The sequence below is a fragment of the Acomys russatus genome, chromosome 5 (genome assembly GCF_903995435.1).
Source record: "Acomys russatus chromosome 5, mAcoRus1.1, whole genome shotgun sequence".
Taxonomy (NCBI): Eukaryota; Metazoa; Chordata; class Mammalia; order Rodentia; family Muridae; genus Acomys; species Acomys russatus.
This window is the reverse complement of record NC_067141.1, coordinates 2,434,267-2,451,882: the sequence shown is the minus strand read 5'-3', so window position 1 is coordinate 2,451,882 and position 17,616 is coordinate 2,434,267. Positions and strand designations below refer to the sequence as shown.

Below are 17,616 nucleotides of genomic sequence, written 5' to 3'. Positions count from 1 at the left end.
TTAGTACTCCTGTCTCTGCCTCCTGACAATTGCATATGGATTAATAAAAGTACAGGAAATGATGAGAAAGATATGGACCGAGAGACAGAGAAAAAGAAACTAAGTGGTGAGTCTGGTCAAACAGCACTGGCTGGTGATCAGATCTCGGCAGCTTGATGGCAGGGTGCAGCTGTGACACCTGCTCCTAACAGCGAGTCTTTCCTTTGAGGAGCATTCATACAACCAAGAGAGGGGACAGAGGCAGAGAGTGAGGAGGCCGGGGTTGGGTGTCAGGGGCTCAGTATGGTGGAAGACAAGGAACAAAGTGCCGCTCGGTTTCCACTCAGGAAGCTGGTACCCAGCAGCTGGGACAGTAAGGGACAGCCCACATGTAGGTTGGCTATGGTTTTGTGACAAGGTGGCTGAGTGGCCTCTTTTATCCAGAGGCTTGGCTCAGGAGATTTGAAAGAAGTTGGGGGTTTGGAGAGATGGCTCAGCAGTTAAGAGCACTGACTGCTCTTCCAAAGGTTCAATTCCCACCACCCACATGGCAGTTTACAACTGTTTGTAACTCCGAGAACTGACACCCTCACACAGACATACATGCAGGCAAAACACAAATGCACATGAAATAAAGATAAATAATTTTTTAAAAAAGAAAGAAGTTGGTAGGGAGAGGTGATGATAGATATTTTTGTTTTCTTTTTTCCTATTCTTTCCATTTCCCCTCCCTTATCCTCCTACCCCCACCCATCTGTCTCTTCCTTTCTTTTCTTTCCAGAGTCTCACGTAGCCCAGTCTTGAACTCCTGCTCCACCCAGCTCTCGTGCTCCAACTACCGGCATCTGACACCATGAATAACAGAGGCCCCTGGCTCTGCCACTTTTGAGCAATGTGACCTAATCTCTCTGGGGGAAGGAGGGAAAACAGTGCCCTTTCATAGGCTTGTTGCTATGGTGAATTATAATTTTATATATGAAAAGTGCTCAGAATAGAGTTTGGCCCACAAAAGCTCCAGTAAACATTACATTATTAGTAAATTTGAATTTCTTATCAAATGTGGGTTTAGTAATACAAACAACTAGTTGAAATCCAGGCTGCCTCAAGGCAGGCCTTTCCCATAAGTGGAGTACCATCTTGTGATTATTACACCCATGGGGACTGCCATTTTTCTGATTTACATTATGGGACATTGGTGCTATCCTATGTGGTGTGTGTGTGTGTGTGTGTGTGTGTGTGTGTGATGACAAGGAATTCTTGGTCTTCCTGCCACTGACTCCTGAGTGCTGGGACCACAGGCTTGCACCATCGCATTTGGTGTGATCGGTGACTCCTTGACACCATGTGTTAAATGCCTGCCCAGTCCACCTGTGCAGAAGGGAGGACAGAGTCTGCAGCTCTCAGCTGTTTCTTCACTGAGCCTCTGGAAGGTTCAAGGCCGAGGCTACAGCCCCTGGAAGAGGAACCTGGAAGCTTGTCACAGATCTTAGGAAGGAGCCCCTCCCTGTGCAGCAGCAGGATTGAGAGCTGAAGTGTGAGAGCTCGGACCAGGAGGGCAGTAGTCTCTGTGCCCAGGTAAAGGAGACAGAACTTTGTGGACAAGCTGGAAGGCAGCCCAGACTTTCTGGCTTGCTGTCGCCTTCACTCTGACACTCTTTCAACATGAGGAGGCATTATAGGGAAGAGGAAGATTCTCAGGCCTCGGATGCCAGTGTGGACCTAACATGTACCAGTGTGGACCTCACATGTGCCAGTATGGACCTAACGTATGCCGGTGTGGACCCAACATGTATCAGTGTGGGCCTAACATATCCCTTTCATAGTAAATGGAAGAGGTAGGTAAAACGATTGTCCTGTTTTAGAAAAAAGAAAACAAAAGCCAGGCAATGTCAGGAGCCCACCCTGTTGGAGGTTGGTCTGATGCTGTGTATTTTGATGCTAATTACTGGCTCCTAAGATCTAGTTGCTACCCTGAACCTCACCTCCATGATTGGCTGAATAAAAGGCCAGCCCCTGGGCAAGGCAGAAGGAAGGGGCTGACCGAAGCTTCATGGGCCTTGAACAGAGAGAATCTTGGGAAGGAGAGGCAGACAGGACCAGAGGAGAACCACCGTGGGATAGGAAAGAGCCATGCGGGTCCAGAGAAGGAAAATGAAAGAAATGGCTCAAATGAACAATCTTAACAACTATTTGGGGATTATGGATGGGAGGTAAATCAATAGAAATTATCAGAAGCAGATGGCATGGGATGGAGGCTGGGGTATAAATAAAGATAGCTTAGGAGGTAATATCTGTCTTGCCCAGGTGAAAATAGGCTATTCTAAACTAATCAAGAGTCTGTGTCTATATTGGTTGTAAAAGAAGGTTAGATAATACTGCCATAATAATTATAAGCATAATAATAAACACTTAGTAGGCCATGCTTCTAAACTACCACCACCACCCAGATATGCCAACAGGTGGTTGGTTGGTCACATTATCCCCCAGCTGTTGGGCTAATGGCCCAAGGCGGCCCCTGTTCCTGGGGTGGCCAATGGCTGAGTCTGGCTGATGGGGACATTATAAAAGACCTGGCCCCTCTACCAAGGGACAACAACTCTGATTCTATTCGTGCACTGCAGCAGATCTTCCCATGAATCAGGCCAAGCCCAGGCTCCGCCCACAGTCGCTACCTCCTTGCCCACCCTTACCCTCCTTTCCTGCTGACTTCTCCCGAAGTGATTCCCTCTGGCATCATGAGCCTACCTCAGACAGGCCTCCGGCAAGCTGCAATGTGACACTGAGGCATAGATCAGCCTGTAGATAGCTAGCTACTCCAGAACTGGGTGAGTCTGAACCCTGGCAGGCCAGGCTCCTAACTCATTCTAGCTTTCAGAGCAGGGCACAGGAGTTGCTCTCACCGATGGCTGCAGGGCTCTGTCCCAAACAGGCAGGCTAGGATTATGCGATCAGCAGGGTAGCCCATCCCCACCAGGTCCTGGGGAAGCACTTGCGAGAAGGTGTTGGTGGCCTGCAGGATGTACCACTCAGTCACGGCCTGGGTGGCACTGGTGAAGTTCCGGAAGGTACACATGGTCCCATTGGCACTGCACTGTGGACGGGAAAAGAGGTTCCTGAAGACACAGAGGCCATTGCCCTGAGGAACCCAGGAGGGGAGGGGAGCAGTGCATCAGCTGCCCTGTGGCTTCACTCTATGTTAGAATCCCAGCTCGTGCTTGCTCAGGGTCTGCTACCTCCAGCAGCTCAAGGTCATACATAGCCCCTCTTGGTACTCTTAGGCATGAGCACAGGTCACATGTACAGATACATGACTCCTCTTTGACACACATACAGACCCACAAACATACCCACACATACACGCACACACACACAAGCATACAAAGACATACAAAAGACACACACTCAGACACACAAGGATACAAATACATATGGGCACACAAACACATACACTCAGATGCACCACAAACACACACAGGCAAACACAGGCAGCCATCCAAACATACGTGGCTAAACAGACACATAAATACACATGTGTACACACATTTACACACAGACACACTCAAACACACATGAGTACACACACAGATGCACACATGTAAGTACACAGACACACACTCAGACACATAGGGACACAGGGACACACACAGACACATGGCTTACCCCAAGAGCTAGTGGATACACAGGCTTGGGTTGAATAGATAACTTGTGACCACACCCTAAAGTGTGGCATTCATTCCTGGGCTCTCAGCTCAGGTTTGAGTTAGGGTAGAGTGGACTTTGGAGGTTGTGACCGTGTACCAGTGCAAGGCAGACAGTTGCCCCTCTGGAGACTACACACCCCAACCTTGCCCCTGACTGAGGCTGAACCTCAGAGTAGCCAGAGAAGCCAGTGCAGGCTTCTGGGCCGAGCCCCTGTACAGCAAGCATCCTTGGACTCTCCAGGGATAATGCCTCAATCACCATCTGGATTGAGCCATGGCTCTGGGTGGTACCAGACCAGATGGGCTTTCTTCCACTGGGGCAGCACCTTGGCCTCGGTGTGGGCAGTGGTTTCCTGGCCTCTGGCTACATCCTCCCTGCCTAGGTCTTTGTGAAACTGACATCACTAGCAGATCCAGAGCACATGATCCAGGACTGGCCAATCACTGGAGGCTGAGCTGTAGTGCTCTGTGACCAGAGGAGGAAGTCCAAGGCGTTTGGCTGTCATTATTGAGAAAGAGGAACCGTGGGAGAGGTTGCTGAGACGTCATCGGGGAGCTGGGATGGAGGGAGATAAGTCCTCATGAAAGCACCTGAGCACCTGGATCCACCCATGCCTGAACCCAGGAGAACTCTGGATGGCTGTTCCGTGTGCCAGCGACACCCTCCTTTGCATAAATTAGTTTGAGCTGGGTCACTCTCATCCAAGAGTCTTGACTAACACACCAGCTATTTCTACCTTTTAAAAGGTGCTTGCAAGGCTCAGGGAATAGCCCAGCTGGTAAAGCAACATAAACAAGAGAACATGAGGTGGATGCTCAGAACCCACATAAAAATCCAGGTGAGGGCAGGAGAGACAGCCCGGCATCTATGAACACTTGTTCTTCCAGAGGACCCAGGTCTGATTCCCAGCACCACACGGAAGCTCACAACCATCTATATCCCCTGTTCCAGGAGCTCCAGTGCCCTCTTCAGACCTCCATAGACTTCAGGCATAGACATACATGCAAGAAAACATTTATACACATAAAATAAATCTTAAAAATAATTTACAATCCAGAGGAAGGGAAATGGTGTTTGTAAACTTGGAGCTGGGGAGGCGGAGACAGGAAGACCCCTCAGGCTTGCTGGGCAGCCAGCTTTGCCTAAGGAAAAATGGCGACTGAAGTTGTCCTCTAACTGACCCTGACAGGTACACATGACAAATACTCATGCACCCCCTTAAACCTCTGCAGGTAAATAAAACAGGCACTGGGTCCCCTCAGCCAATCTTAAGTTATTAATGAAAACAGATTGTCACCAGCCTCCTTAGCTATGGCCAGTCGTGTGCTTGGGGGAGCTTACCAGCCTCATGGCCACCTTGCACCCCTGGGCATTGCAGGTGCTTCCTGGGGTTGGGCTGCTGCTGTTCTGGCTGTCCCCAAACAAGTCCCGGACCACTGGATGGTCAGGGTTCCGCTCATCAATCAGGACCAGAGGCGTGTGGTTCCAGATAGTGAAGTTCAGGGAGCTGGTGGTGTTGATGTGGCTGGGCTCTGGAGCCAGAATCCTGTCCAGGACAGCCTCCATCAGTTCATCCAGGTCCTTCAGCAAGTGCTTGACTTTGGAGTACCTAAGTGGGGAGACATTGGGTCAGGTGGGCAAGAGGCTGCCACAGAAAGAGTATGTATGGTGTTTGTTTTGTTTTCTTTTCAAGACAGGGTTCCTCTGTGTAGCCTTGGTGTCCTGGGCTCAACTTTGTAGACCAGGCTGGCCTCAAACTCACAGAGATCCACCTGCCTCTGCCTCCCTGAGTGCTGGGATTATAGGCGTGCACCACCATGCCCATCTACCAACAAGCGTTTTTAACCACTCAGCTGTCTCTCCGGCCTCCAATATCCTTTCTTTTTTGCCTGTGTGCATTTCTGTGCGCCGTGTGCATACTTGGTGCCCAAAGAGGGCAGAGGAGGGCGGGCGCTGGATCTCCTGCAACTGGAACGAAAGGCCATGGTGACCTGTCATGTCGGTGCTGGAATTTGAACCTAGGTCCCCTGGAGGAATAGCTGGTGCTCTTAACTGATGAACCATTTCTCCAGCTCCAATATGGGAAAAAGAATCCTAATGGTTGTTTCCTCTGACAGATTATACAGAGGGCAGAGGCTTGGTTCTGCTCATTGATAATATTCCCAGCATATAGAACTGTGTCTGGCATACAGTATAGATGCCCAGTAAACACAAATGCAGTGTATAAATGCAGCTTTGCTGAAAGCAGGAACTGCCATATGTATCTGGCTGTACAACCCAGGCTGGCCTGGAACCATCCTGCTTCAGCTTCCGAGTGCCAGGGTTATAGATGTCTGCCACCACAGATGTAGCTACAGATGTGCAAGGGCTGGTGAGATGCTAACTGCTGGATAAACAAGCACAAGGACCTGAGTTTGGTCCTCAGCACCTATGTGGAAAGGTGTGGTAGAACAAATCTGTAACCCTGGACCTGGGATCTGGAGAGAGGTGGGTCCCTGGCAGTAGTAGCAACCAGCCTATGCTAATAAGTGAGCTCAGATCATAATGATAAACCCTGTACCCCCTCCCACTGAGGTTCAGGGGCAGCACGGAAGCGGGGGGCGGAGAGATTATAAGAGCCAGAGGGAGTCAGTGTCTGTAACAAGACAACATTTGCTGGCTATGGCAGCACAGTTGCACACAGAGACTCACAGCAAGCTGCACAAGATCAAGTGGAGATCCCAGCCTGGGTTGGGGAGGGGTTCATAAAGTCTCATTCCTAGCAGAGGAGCTATCAGAAACTAGTGGCTGCTGGGGGTGGAGGGTGGGGGTGGGGGGGTGGGAGAGAGAGAGAGAGAGAGAGAGAGAGAGAGAGAGAGAGAGAGAGAGAGAGAGAGAGAGAGAGAGAGAGAGCGGAGAGGAGAGAGCGAGGAGAGAGGAGAGGAGGAGTGGAGAGGAGAGAGAGAGAGAGAGAGAGAGAGAGAGAGAGAGAGAGAGAGAGAGAGAGAGAGAGAGAGCAAATGAACTTGGGAGGGGAAAGAGAAGGGAGGGGTTAAGAGAGGGGCTGGAGAGGAGTTAATGGGGGGTAGATTTTTATCCAAATACATTATACATAGGTATACAAGGATAGTAAATAAAATATTTTCAGAAAGATGGACATTGCCCGAGGCACAACACTAGAGGTTGACCTTTTCTCTACTCCAAAACCATATAGATGTAGCCATATTGCGGTTCTCTCTAAGCCCAGGAAGACATATTGCAAAGAGTGAACGTCAAAAGAGAAAGGAATGAAGGGAAAAAAGGAGGAGCAAAACAGAGGACCATGGAAAGAAAAGGGATATGGGAAAGCAGGGAGAAAAGAAAAGGAAGAGGAGATTGTAAGAAGGGACAGAGAAGAGCCAGCTTTGCTCTGGGAACCACCTACTGGAAGGGGCTGGAATTGCAGACGGTGACTGCGGGGAAGTTCATGGTCTTGAAGCCCATGGACAGCGAAACGCTGACCTCCCAGCTCAGGTAGGTCTGGATGAAGACGCCCCACTGCCAGCACACCAGGCAGGCGAACAGCAGCGTGATCAGGAACCACATGGCCTTCTTCTTGGGCCCCTCGCAGATGATGCGCTTGGGGCCGTGTGTGTTGGTGTTGTTGCAGTACCACACCAGCAGCTCCTTGTAGGTGTAGCCCGGGCCCTTCTGCAGCCGGTGCAGGCACTTCAACAGGTACTTCTTCACTGGCATGGTGGCACCTGCTCGGACATGGGATGCCATCAGACAGGACTGATGAGGAGGCCGCAGGCTTGGCGACTTGTCACAGAGATCAGCCCCTCTCTTCCTCTATCCTTTGTCTACCCTTAATCTACTTTCCACCTATCTGTCCGTCCAACAGAGAGCACTTTCTGAGTGACTATAGCATGATGGAACCAGTGTCTCTGGAGCAGAGTTTGGAGCCCTGTGCATGCTAGGAAGGTGCTCTGCCACTGACCACAGCAAGCCCTGTCACAGCAAGTCCAGAGCTTGACCATCCTAAGTGAGGTGTGTACCGGTGGCATTCTGATTTGCCTCAATGGACTGGTGCTGATAAAATAGAGTAGCAATGCTGAGCTTCCATATGGCCTGCTCAAAGACTGGGGCTCTGCACCCTGAGACCCCCCCAGGCACGAGTAAGCACGGTGGTCCCTGCTTGTAATCTCATCCTTTGGGAAGCTGAGGCAGGAAGATTGCCATGAGTTCCAGGCTAGACTGGGCTACAAAGTGAGACCCTGTCTCATAAAAAACAAGGGTTTGAGGATCTAGTGCAGTGGTGGAGCACTTGCCTAGCCCGTAGGAGGCTTTGGGCTCCATAACCAGAAAGGGGGTGGGGATAGAAAGAAGAAGGAGAGACAGACAGACAGACAGACAGACAGACAGAGACACAGAGAACATGGATATGAATGAATATGAATTGAGATCTTGAGGTCCCATCCCCAACACTACAAAACATGAAAATAAAAAAGCAGAAGAACTGGGCTGGGATGTAGCTCAGTTGGCAGAATGCTTGCCTTTGAGACCCAGCACCACACAAACAGGGTGTGTGATGCACACCTACAACCAGCCGAAGCATCAAGGCTATCCCATAGCGAGTGCAAAAAGCCACCTTGACTATATGAAACCCTGTCTCAAAACACAGAAGAGTGCGAGCTTACTGTCACCCCCATTTCATGTCTATGTAATTGGCCCATAGGTTGGGAATTCCCAGGGGCATAAGGAAGCTTGTTAATTTTGCTAATCACTGAGTCCAAAGGAGCCAGCTCAGTGCTGGCTGCATGGTGCAGGGGGCATGGGGGTGGGGGACGTTAAGTCTTGGATTTGGAACGAATACTCCAGCTGCTCCATAGGTCAGGTTGGAATGGGGTGAGTTGGCTTAGAGCATCCGGTGGTAGCTGTGAAATACTCTTAAACCATTCTAGATCTGTCTCCCAGGAACACAGAAGGCAGGGCTCACACAGAGACTGCTAATAATTACCACTACGCCTCAGGAAATTGCTCGTCCGCTGCACAGCAGAGCCACCCTAGTCCTGGCTTCCTCCTGTCCCAGCTTAGTCCACCTTCAAGGTCAACAGCAGAGGCTCTCCTCCTCCAAGCTGTCCTGACTCTGAGCTGGAATGACATTTAGCCTGCTGTGAGAGCCACTTTCTGCTGAGGACACTGAGGTGGGACATGTGGTACCTGCTGATCCCAACTGGGTGTCTGTCATTTGCAACTGTTAGAGGTTAAGCCTGTGTTATAGTTACTCAGGTGGATGGCTCCTTCCTGAAAAGACCAAGCTCCATGGGTGGGTGCTGGGGAGGGGGCAGCCTTTGGATCTTTAACAATGTCCAGCGTTGCACCCAGATCTCCACTGAACAGCCAGATATAGCAAGTCAGGTGTCCCTATCTGCACTGTCCAGGTGTGTTCACAGCCAGTCTGCATACAGTGGCACCCTCAGCTTTCCTCCCATAACAGAAGGAGCCAGAGCACCAGGCACCTTGCCATCTCTGTGGCCTTCCTTCTCTGTGGGAGTCAAATCCCATGGCTTCCCAAGCCTTGTGGCTATAAGGTAGCGGTCAAACAGTCCCCTGGCCGCAGCATCCCTCAGCAGGCCTGTCCTGAGTGTCTCCTGCTGTTTGCAGCTGTTCCACATGCCACGTTCCTCTCACACATTACTCTATGACTGGTAAGTGCACAGTGGACGAGGCTGTCCTATCTGGAAAACTCCAGCACCCCAAGGCCTCAGAAAACAGCACATTAGGTTCCGGTGAGCTGTATGGCAGAAAGAAATGAAGGGCATCTTTTGGGTTCTAATCTTTTCCCTTCTCATTTATTCCTTCTGGTTCAGTCAGGGAGGAAGTCCAGGCTGGACAGGTTCTGATGCTCTCCTAGCTCAACAGTGGGGCCTCAGGCTCAGAATACAGTCAGACACGGCATCCAGTCGGAGTAAGCAACATTTGCCTTTTCACTGGGCTTGCTTATGTTCTCAGACAGAGCCTTGGCATCCACGCTGGGCTCCTGCTCCCTGTGTGCCCGAGGACGGCCTTGCACCCCAGACCCCTCTGCTTCAACCTCCTGCAGTGCTGGGATTCCAGGTGTATGTCACCATACCTGTCTTTTAATTTATGCTTAATTTAATATATTATTCTTATGGAGCTGGGGATCAAACGAAGGGCATGCTAGATAAGTGTTTTTTCATTGACCTACATTATTATTATTATTATTATTATTATTATTATTATTATTATTATTATTAATGCAGACAGTACTCTGCTCACTGGATTTATTTTTAGTTTTTAGATCACACTATTTTATTTATGTATTTATTTGTTTGTGTGTGTGTGCCTGCATTTAGGCCTGAGCAATGTCTTGGGTATTGTTCCTCCAGCACTGTCCACCCTGTGTTTTTGAGACAAGTTCTCCCTCTGCCCTAGAGCTCTCTGAGCAGGCTAGGCTGGCTGGCTTCTCTGCCTCTAGGAATGTGCAGCCTCTGGGTCCCTAGTTCTGGGTTATACGTGTGAACCACAGAGCCCAAGTTCTTCTGTAGGGCCCTGGGATTGAACTCTGGTCTTTGTCAGCAAGCGCCTTACCAACTGAACACCCCCAGGTCTTTGCTTTTTCAAAGACATTGCCAAGGCAGGTGTGCTGGGTCCCATCTGTAATCCCAGCGGCTCGGGAGGCTGAAGGAAAAGACTGTCAAGCTTGAGGCCAGTTGGGGCGACATAGCCCATTCAGGGCTAGCCTGGGGAACTTAGTAAGACTCTCATCCCCATCAATCAACAAACCAGTCAGTGGTTGAAGACACAGATTATTACTATATCACTTGTCTAGTGTTTGTTATCCTGAGCACTACAGCCCCTCCCCTGCAAAATGGTACCTGTTGTTAAAGTGACAGAACAAGCAGATGAAGAAGACACTTGTGACGTTCAAGTCTGAGAAAGAATTCTAATGACAGATAGATGGAGAGCCTTATAAATCAGAAGGTAAGCAAGGACATGGAGTCAGCTCAGATACCCAACCAAGGTGAACGGATGAAGACCATGTGCTAGCCATACATGGCGGCGAACACTTGCAGTCCCTAGAGAGGCTGATGCAGAAAGATTGCAAATTCAAGTCTAACACAGGAAGACTGTACCACAAAACAAGACCAAGCAAAGTATAAGCAAGTAAACAAAAACCCCAACGGCAAAGAAAAAGCAACAGAATATCATTCATCCATGAAAAGAATGCAAATTGGGCCAAAGAGCCCACTCAGGGCTTCGGAGCACTTGCTTGGTTTAGTTACTAGCACCCACGTGGTGGCTCACAAGCACCTGTAACTCCAGTTCCAAGGGATTTGACGCCCTCCTCTGGCCTCCACGGACACATATGCGCATGCAGACAACTCACCCATGCACACAGCCAGTGGCTGGCTAGGGCAGCGATGAAGGGGTGAGTGAAGAGGAGAGACTGTTGACAGGGGCAGGAGGAATAGCTTTTCCTTCTATGGCACAGGGTTATAGTGGCACTGTGGCTAACTCATTGATGACAACTAATTGAATACTCAGAACAGGTGTAGAGAGGATTCTGACTGTTAGCAGAAAGAAATGATAAATGTTTGAGGTGACAAATGCACCAATTGCCCTGATCTGATCTTTGTCTGTTGTGTTCATGGATGAAAATCTTATACACTCACTGATAAAATGCAAGTGATTGTCTATCAGTTAACATCTAAAAATATTAAAACATTAAATTCACCAACATGAGGCTGGCACCCACTAATTCACCACAAAACCACAAAAACATTGCCAGCTCCATTTTATAATTTCAACAGAATAAGACTCACCTTCAGAGGGCCCCCCTCTCTCTCCCTGATGTTCCTGGTGATTGAACACGTGGCCTCATACATAAATGTTCCTTTTTAAAATGGGAAAAGGAAGCCATGTGTGGTGGCACACATCTTTAGTCCCAGCACTTGAGATGCAGGTGGATCTCTGAGTTCCAGGCTAGCCTGAGCTACATAGTGAGTTCCAGGCCAGCCAATGCTACACAGAGAGACCCTTTCTCAAAAGAGCACTTGCTGTGCTAAGGACCTCAGTTGGAATTCCCGCATACATGTAAATATCTGAGTGTGACCCCACATATGCCTGTAGCCTGGTGTTGTAAAGGGTAGAAATGGGAGATTTGATGGCCCTTGCTGGCTGCCAACCTTAGCTGCAGAGTCAGTGACAGACCCTGGAGGAGTGCTAGAGGGGGACACCTGACATCATCCTCTGGCCTCTTGAGGGACTGCAAAGGGGTATAATGCACACATATGCACACTAGACTCACACATGCACACACACAATAATAAGAATATAAATGGAAAAAGATTAAAAAAAAACACATCATAAAAGACACTGTTCTGTTCATAATCTTCTTTTATCTATTCAATAGAAAAGGATAGCATCTTCAGCAAATGGTGATGGTCTAACTGGATGTCTACATGTAGAAAAATGCAATTGGACCCATATTTGTCACCATGCACAAAACTCAAGTTCAAATAGATTAAAGACCTCAACATAAAACCAGAGACATTAAATCGGTTAGAAGAAAAAGTGGGGAAGAGCCTGGAACACACTGGCACAGGAGACAACTTCCTGAACACAACACCAACAGCCCAGTCCCTAAGGTCAACAATTAATAAATGGGACCTATTGAGGCTGAGAAGCTTCTGTAAGGCAGGAGACACTGTCAACACAACAGAGCGACAATCTACAGACTAGGAAAAGATCTTCACTAACCCTACATCTGACAAAGGTTTAATTTCCAAAAATATATAAAGAACTCAAGAAATTAAACACCACCAAACCAAATAACCCAACTGAGAAATGGGGCTCAGAACTAAACAGAGAATTCTCAACAGAGGAATGTCAAATGGATGAGAAACACTTAAAGAAATGCTCAACGTCGTTAGTCATTAGAGAAATGCAAATCAAAATGAATCTGAGATTCCATCTTACACCCATCAGAATGGCTAAGATCAAAAATTCAAGTGACACCACATGCTGGTGAGGATGTGGAGAAAGAGCAACGCTCCTTCATTGCTGGTGGGAATGCAAACTAGTACAACCACTTTGGAAATCTATCTGGCAGTTTCTCAGAAAAATGAGAATAGGGCTTCCTCAAGACCCAGCTATTTCACTCCTTGGAATATACCCAGAAAATGCTCCACCACACAACAGGGACATATGCTCAACCATGTTCATATCAGCCTTATTCATAATAGCTAGAATCTGGAAAGAGCCTAAATGTCCCTCAGTTGAAGAATGGATAAAGAAATTGTGGTACATTTACACTATGGAATACTACTCCGCTATAAAAAACGTGGAAATCCAGAAATTTGTGGACAAATGGAGGAAATTAGAAACGATCATACTGAGTGAGTTAACCCAGAAACAGAAAGACTCACAAGGTATATACTCACTTATAATTCGACACTAGCCCAAAAGACATGTCCTATGAATGTCTTCAGTTACCAGGAGATTGGGACAGATGTGAGGACATCCTACTGGAACTCTAGGTAAGAGAAATATAGGAGATGGGGAAATAGAAGGATACAGAGGATCTTAGAAACCTACAAGAAGAACATTGTAATGGATGGATCAGAGCCCAGGGGTATCTGCTCAAACTATTGCACTAACCAAGGACGGTCTCTGATGTAGCCAATGGACAGAACATCCTCCACAGTTATGTGGAGAGCAGGGACTAACTCTGACATGAGCTCTGGTGCCCCATTATTGACGACCTCCCCTTGGTGGGGAGCCCTGGTGGCACTCAAAGAAAGAATAGGCAGACTACCAAGATGAGACTTGATAGCCTACTACCATAAAGTTGAGGAGGAGGTTCCCCTCGGACATGGACCTAAGGGAGGGTAACAGGGTGGAGGTGGGAGGGTAGGAGGAACAGGAGGATATGAGTGATGGGAGAACAATTGAGTTGTAATCTGAATAAATTAATTAAAAAAACCCAAGTTACAGCAGAAAGGTTTGCCTACAGCCAAATCTTATGGAAGGTTTTTTGTTTGTTTTGTTATTTGAGACAGTTTCACCATGTAGCTCTGGTTGTCCTGGAACTCACTTTGTAAACTGGTCTGGCTTAGAACTCACATAGGTGTGCCAACCTCTGCCTGCTGGGTGCTGGGAGTGAAGATGTGCACACCACACCTGGGTGAAGGCATTTTCTTTCTTTCTTCTTCTTTTTCTTTTCTTTTTTTTTTTTAAACTTTTTATTGATTTTTTTTTGTGAGTTTCACATCATGCACCTAATCTCTCTCATTTCCCCATCCCTTCATATCCACCCATCATCCTTGCAACCTTCTCTCCAAATAAAACACACACACACACACACACACACACACCAAAAGTCAACCAAGCACAAAAATAACAAAGCATAGAAAACATTGTGGAAACTGTAGTACGTCACAGTGTGTCCCACAGTATATCCCTCTGTCCACACATCTTCATTTGCAAACGTTCATGGTCTTTGGCTTCGGTGACACCATCAATATTGGATCCCCATCAGGACTCCTCCCACTAATCTTGCTGTTGTTTTGTGTCATGGAAAGCCTGCTGCTTTGGAACAGCAAGACTGGCCCTTCTCACATTCACAGATTATATAGACTTTGGAGTGGGCCAACTTAGAGCCTTGGATCTGGGCCTTGGTGGTAGCTGAGCTGGTCATTGAGCCGGCTCCCTCTTATATGCACCACAAGGGCAAGCTCTCCAGCACTGCTCCAGGAAGGCCATCCACTGCCAGTGCTGGCAGGAGGCAGGGTCAGCTCTCCTGCTCTCATGCCCTTGGGGCTGCCTCACCAGCACCCATGCCTCCAAGCTCCACTGTGCTGCCCAGTCAAGGCTCGGGGCCCATTTTCCCAAGTGCTGCAGCCTTCTAGGCACTGGACCAGCTCCCTCGCTCTCACACACTTGGGAGCTGGCTAACCTATGCCTTTGCCATCAGGGCAAGCTCCACTGTGCTGCCTAGGAGAGGTGCAGGGCCTGCTCTCCCAAGTTCTACAGCCAGTGAGAGTGCAGGGCTAGTTCTCCTGCTTTCATGCCCTCCAGGGTAGCTCTCTTGACTATTGGAGGTGACATAAAAGCAGCTAGCTCAGAGCTTGTAAATTTGAATGGCTGGCAGATGATGGTTCAGTGGGTAAAGGGTGCCTTGTGAAACCCAAAAACCTAAATTTAATCCCCAGAACCCACATGGTGGAAGGAAAGATCCAACTCTTACAAGTTGTCCTATGACCCCCCACATACACACCATAATGCCCCCAAAACAAAAATTAAGAATGAAATAAAATTAAGATAAATAATTCTTTAAAAAAAAAAAAGTTAAATGACATCTCTTGTGATTCAACAATCCCAATTTTATTTATCTGAGAGAACCTAAAGTATGTGCATACACAAAAACATCCATGCCAGGGTTGGAGGAGCTGGCTGGGCAAAAAACCAAAAAACAAACAAACAAACAAAACAACAACAACAACAAAAAACCACACACACAAAAAAACCCATGCCTCTTCATAGCAGCCTCAGTCATGATACCCTCAAAGGGGGAAAACTACTCAAATTTTCATCCACTCATAAAAGAAATTGTGGCATAGCCACAGTGGAATACTATTCAGCAATAAACAGGAATCAATGATTAATACACAAAGTGGCATGAATGGTTATGCACAATCATTATGCTGAGTAAAATGAGCCAGTCACAAAAGAGAAGCCTGTAAAATTCCCTCTAAGAAAGCCCTGGCTGAGCAGAACTAAGTTATTGAGAGAGAAGGCAGATTGGAGACTACTGTGTCTTACTTAGTGGGGAGGGGGCTGGCTAGAAAGTCTCACAGAAGAATCTTCTGGAGATAATAGGCATGCTTAGATTGGTCCTGGGATGGTGACTAATTTGGATGTGCTAATCTATGCATTTATAAAGACTATTTTACATTAATTAATTTACATCTCAACCAGTTTCCCCTCTCTCCTCCTCCCCTCCCAGCCCTCCCCCTACCCTCCCTCCACCTATCCATTTCTCGTCCTTTTCTCTTCAGAAAAGGGTAGGCCTCTCATGTGCATCAACCAGTCCTGGTGCATCAAGTTGCATTTAGACTAAGCACATCCTCTCCTACTGAGGCTAGAAGAGGCAGCCCAATAGGAGGAAAGGGTCCCAAAGGCAGGCAACAAAGCCAGAGATAGACCCTGCTCCCTCTGCTAGGAGTCCCACAAAAAGACCAAGCTACACAACGTATGTGCAGAGGTCAGCCTCCTGCAGGCTCCCTGGTTGGCAGTTCAGTAAAGTCTTTTTACAAAATTACTTTAAAAATGCCCATGTGCACGCGTGTGTGTAGGTCTGTGTGAGTGTAGTAACTTCCCTGGAACTGGAGTTACTGACAGTTGTGAGCTGCCACGTGGGTTCTGGGAATTGAACCTAGGTCCTCTGGAGGAGTAGTAGCAAGTGCTCTTAACCTCTGAGATATCTCTCCAGCCCCCAAAGACTGTATTTTTTATTTCATGTAAATTATAGCTTAGTGAACTTTGGAAAAATGTACCCATTGTCATTTCATATGTATGAGATTCTGCATTAAAATAAAAATCTAGATTTTTCTTTTAAGTTTGAAAAAAAATAAGCCAAGCATAGAAACAGCTGCTGGAAGTGTCCCCCATTCTCTCTGATTCACCCCCATTTGTGGATGTTTTATACCCAGCCCACTGTACTCATCTTCCTCACTAGCTGCTTTGCTTACATTGACATCTTTGTGTATTTCAGAAATTCTTTCATTTACATTCCTTGTATTTATTTTTATAGCAAAACCTCAGAGTATAAGAGGACCTAGGTATCAGCTGCTTAGGTTTGAAACCTAATGGAAGGTTAACCTGAGCACAGATTCCACTCTGGTTATTGAGAAAGTTTCCATGGTTGTGTCTTTGCTGCCGGAGCCACAGAACATGAGTGGGGCTTTGTTCTCAAAAAAACAGGTAGTATCAGGGCAGGGGTGGGGTTGGCTGTGCTAGGAAAGAGGAGCTGAAGGCAAGGCTTTGTTTCTAAGAGGTGAAGTCTCACTCTGCTTCCCAGTCGGGTCTGGGGCTCCTGGGCTCATGGGATCTTTCCACCGCAGCCACCTGAGAGCTGTGATTACAGCTGTGCACCACCACACTTGGCTTAGGGGAGAGGCTAAAGGGAGGGGTCAGTATCTTCTGGCGTCTGGTATTGTGTGCATCCCAGCACCTGTATCTTGGTGTCTGCATACCACAGCTGACTGAAGCAACCAGGCCTTACGAGGCAAACAATTGACACTAGTGTGTTGTAGGAAATACAAGGCGATCTTGAGCTACCATCACACTAGAAAGAAAGGGAAATACCAAAGTCTGTTGGCTTCTATCAGAAGGGTGCCTGGGAAAGATTGTCACTGGCAACAGTAGGGCACTTTAGGCACCTTTACAATGTTAAAATAGACAGAGATTTGGGCTGAATGGAGACACATTATGCATTAAAATCCCATGGGTTCATGAGGACATAAAAAATGGGAAAGTAAGTAAACTGGTAAAGTCATTAGTAGATAAATGACACCGATAAACGGGCCCCTGGAAATGAGCATATACTATAAATTTGCTTGTATCAAGGGTCTGTAAATTACAGCTCAAAGCCTGCTGTGTGGCCTGTGTTTGTGATGTCCTTAAGCATAGAGTGAATTCTACATTCTTGTAATGTGTATGCAGTGTGTGTGCATGGGTATAAGCACCCATTGTAGGCCTGTGGAGGCCAGAGGTTGACATCTGGTATCTTCCTCTATTGTTATCCGGCATAGGTTTTGAGTCATGGTCTTTCACTGAAACCAAAGCTTGATGGATTTGGCTAGACTGGTCCCCAGGGCCTTCCTATGTGTCTCTGCACCCATAAGTGCTGGTGTTACAACTATACACCACCATAGCCAGCTTTTACAT

General features: G+C 47.7%; 1 protein-coding gene across 1 annotated transcript in view; it reads right to left on the bottom strand.

The window, feature by feature from the left end:
- The window catches only part of Scnn1b (sodium channel epithelial 1 subunit beta), a 56,504-nt gene that overhangs the window by 14,331 nt on the left and 24,557 nt on the right, over positions 1-17,616 (bottom strand). Inside the window, exons 2-4 of the mRNA XM_051145166.1 lie at positions 7,085-7,403; positions 5,023-5,290; positions 2,880-3,070 (exon numbers count right to left, since the gene is read on the bottom strand). Coding sequence (XP_051001123.1) covers positions 2,880-3,070; positions 5,023-5,290; positions 7,085-7,395 — 770 coding nt within the window. The 5' untranslated portion in view covers positions 7,396-7,403. The remainder of the gene's footprint in view (positions 1-2,879; positions 3,071-5,022; positions 5,291-7,084; positions 7,404-17,616) is intronic.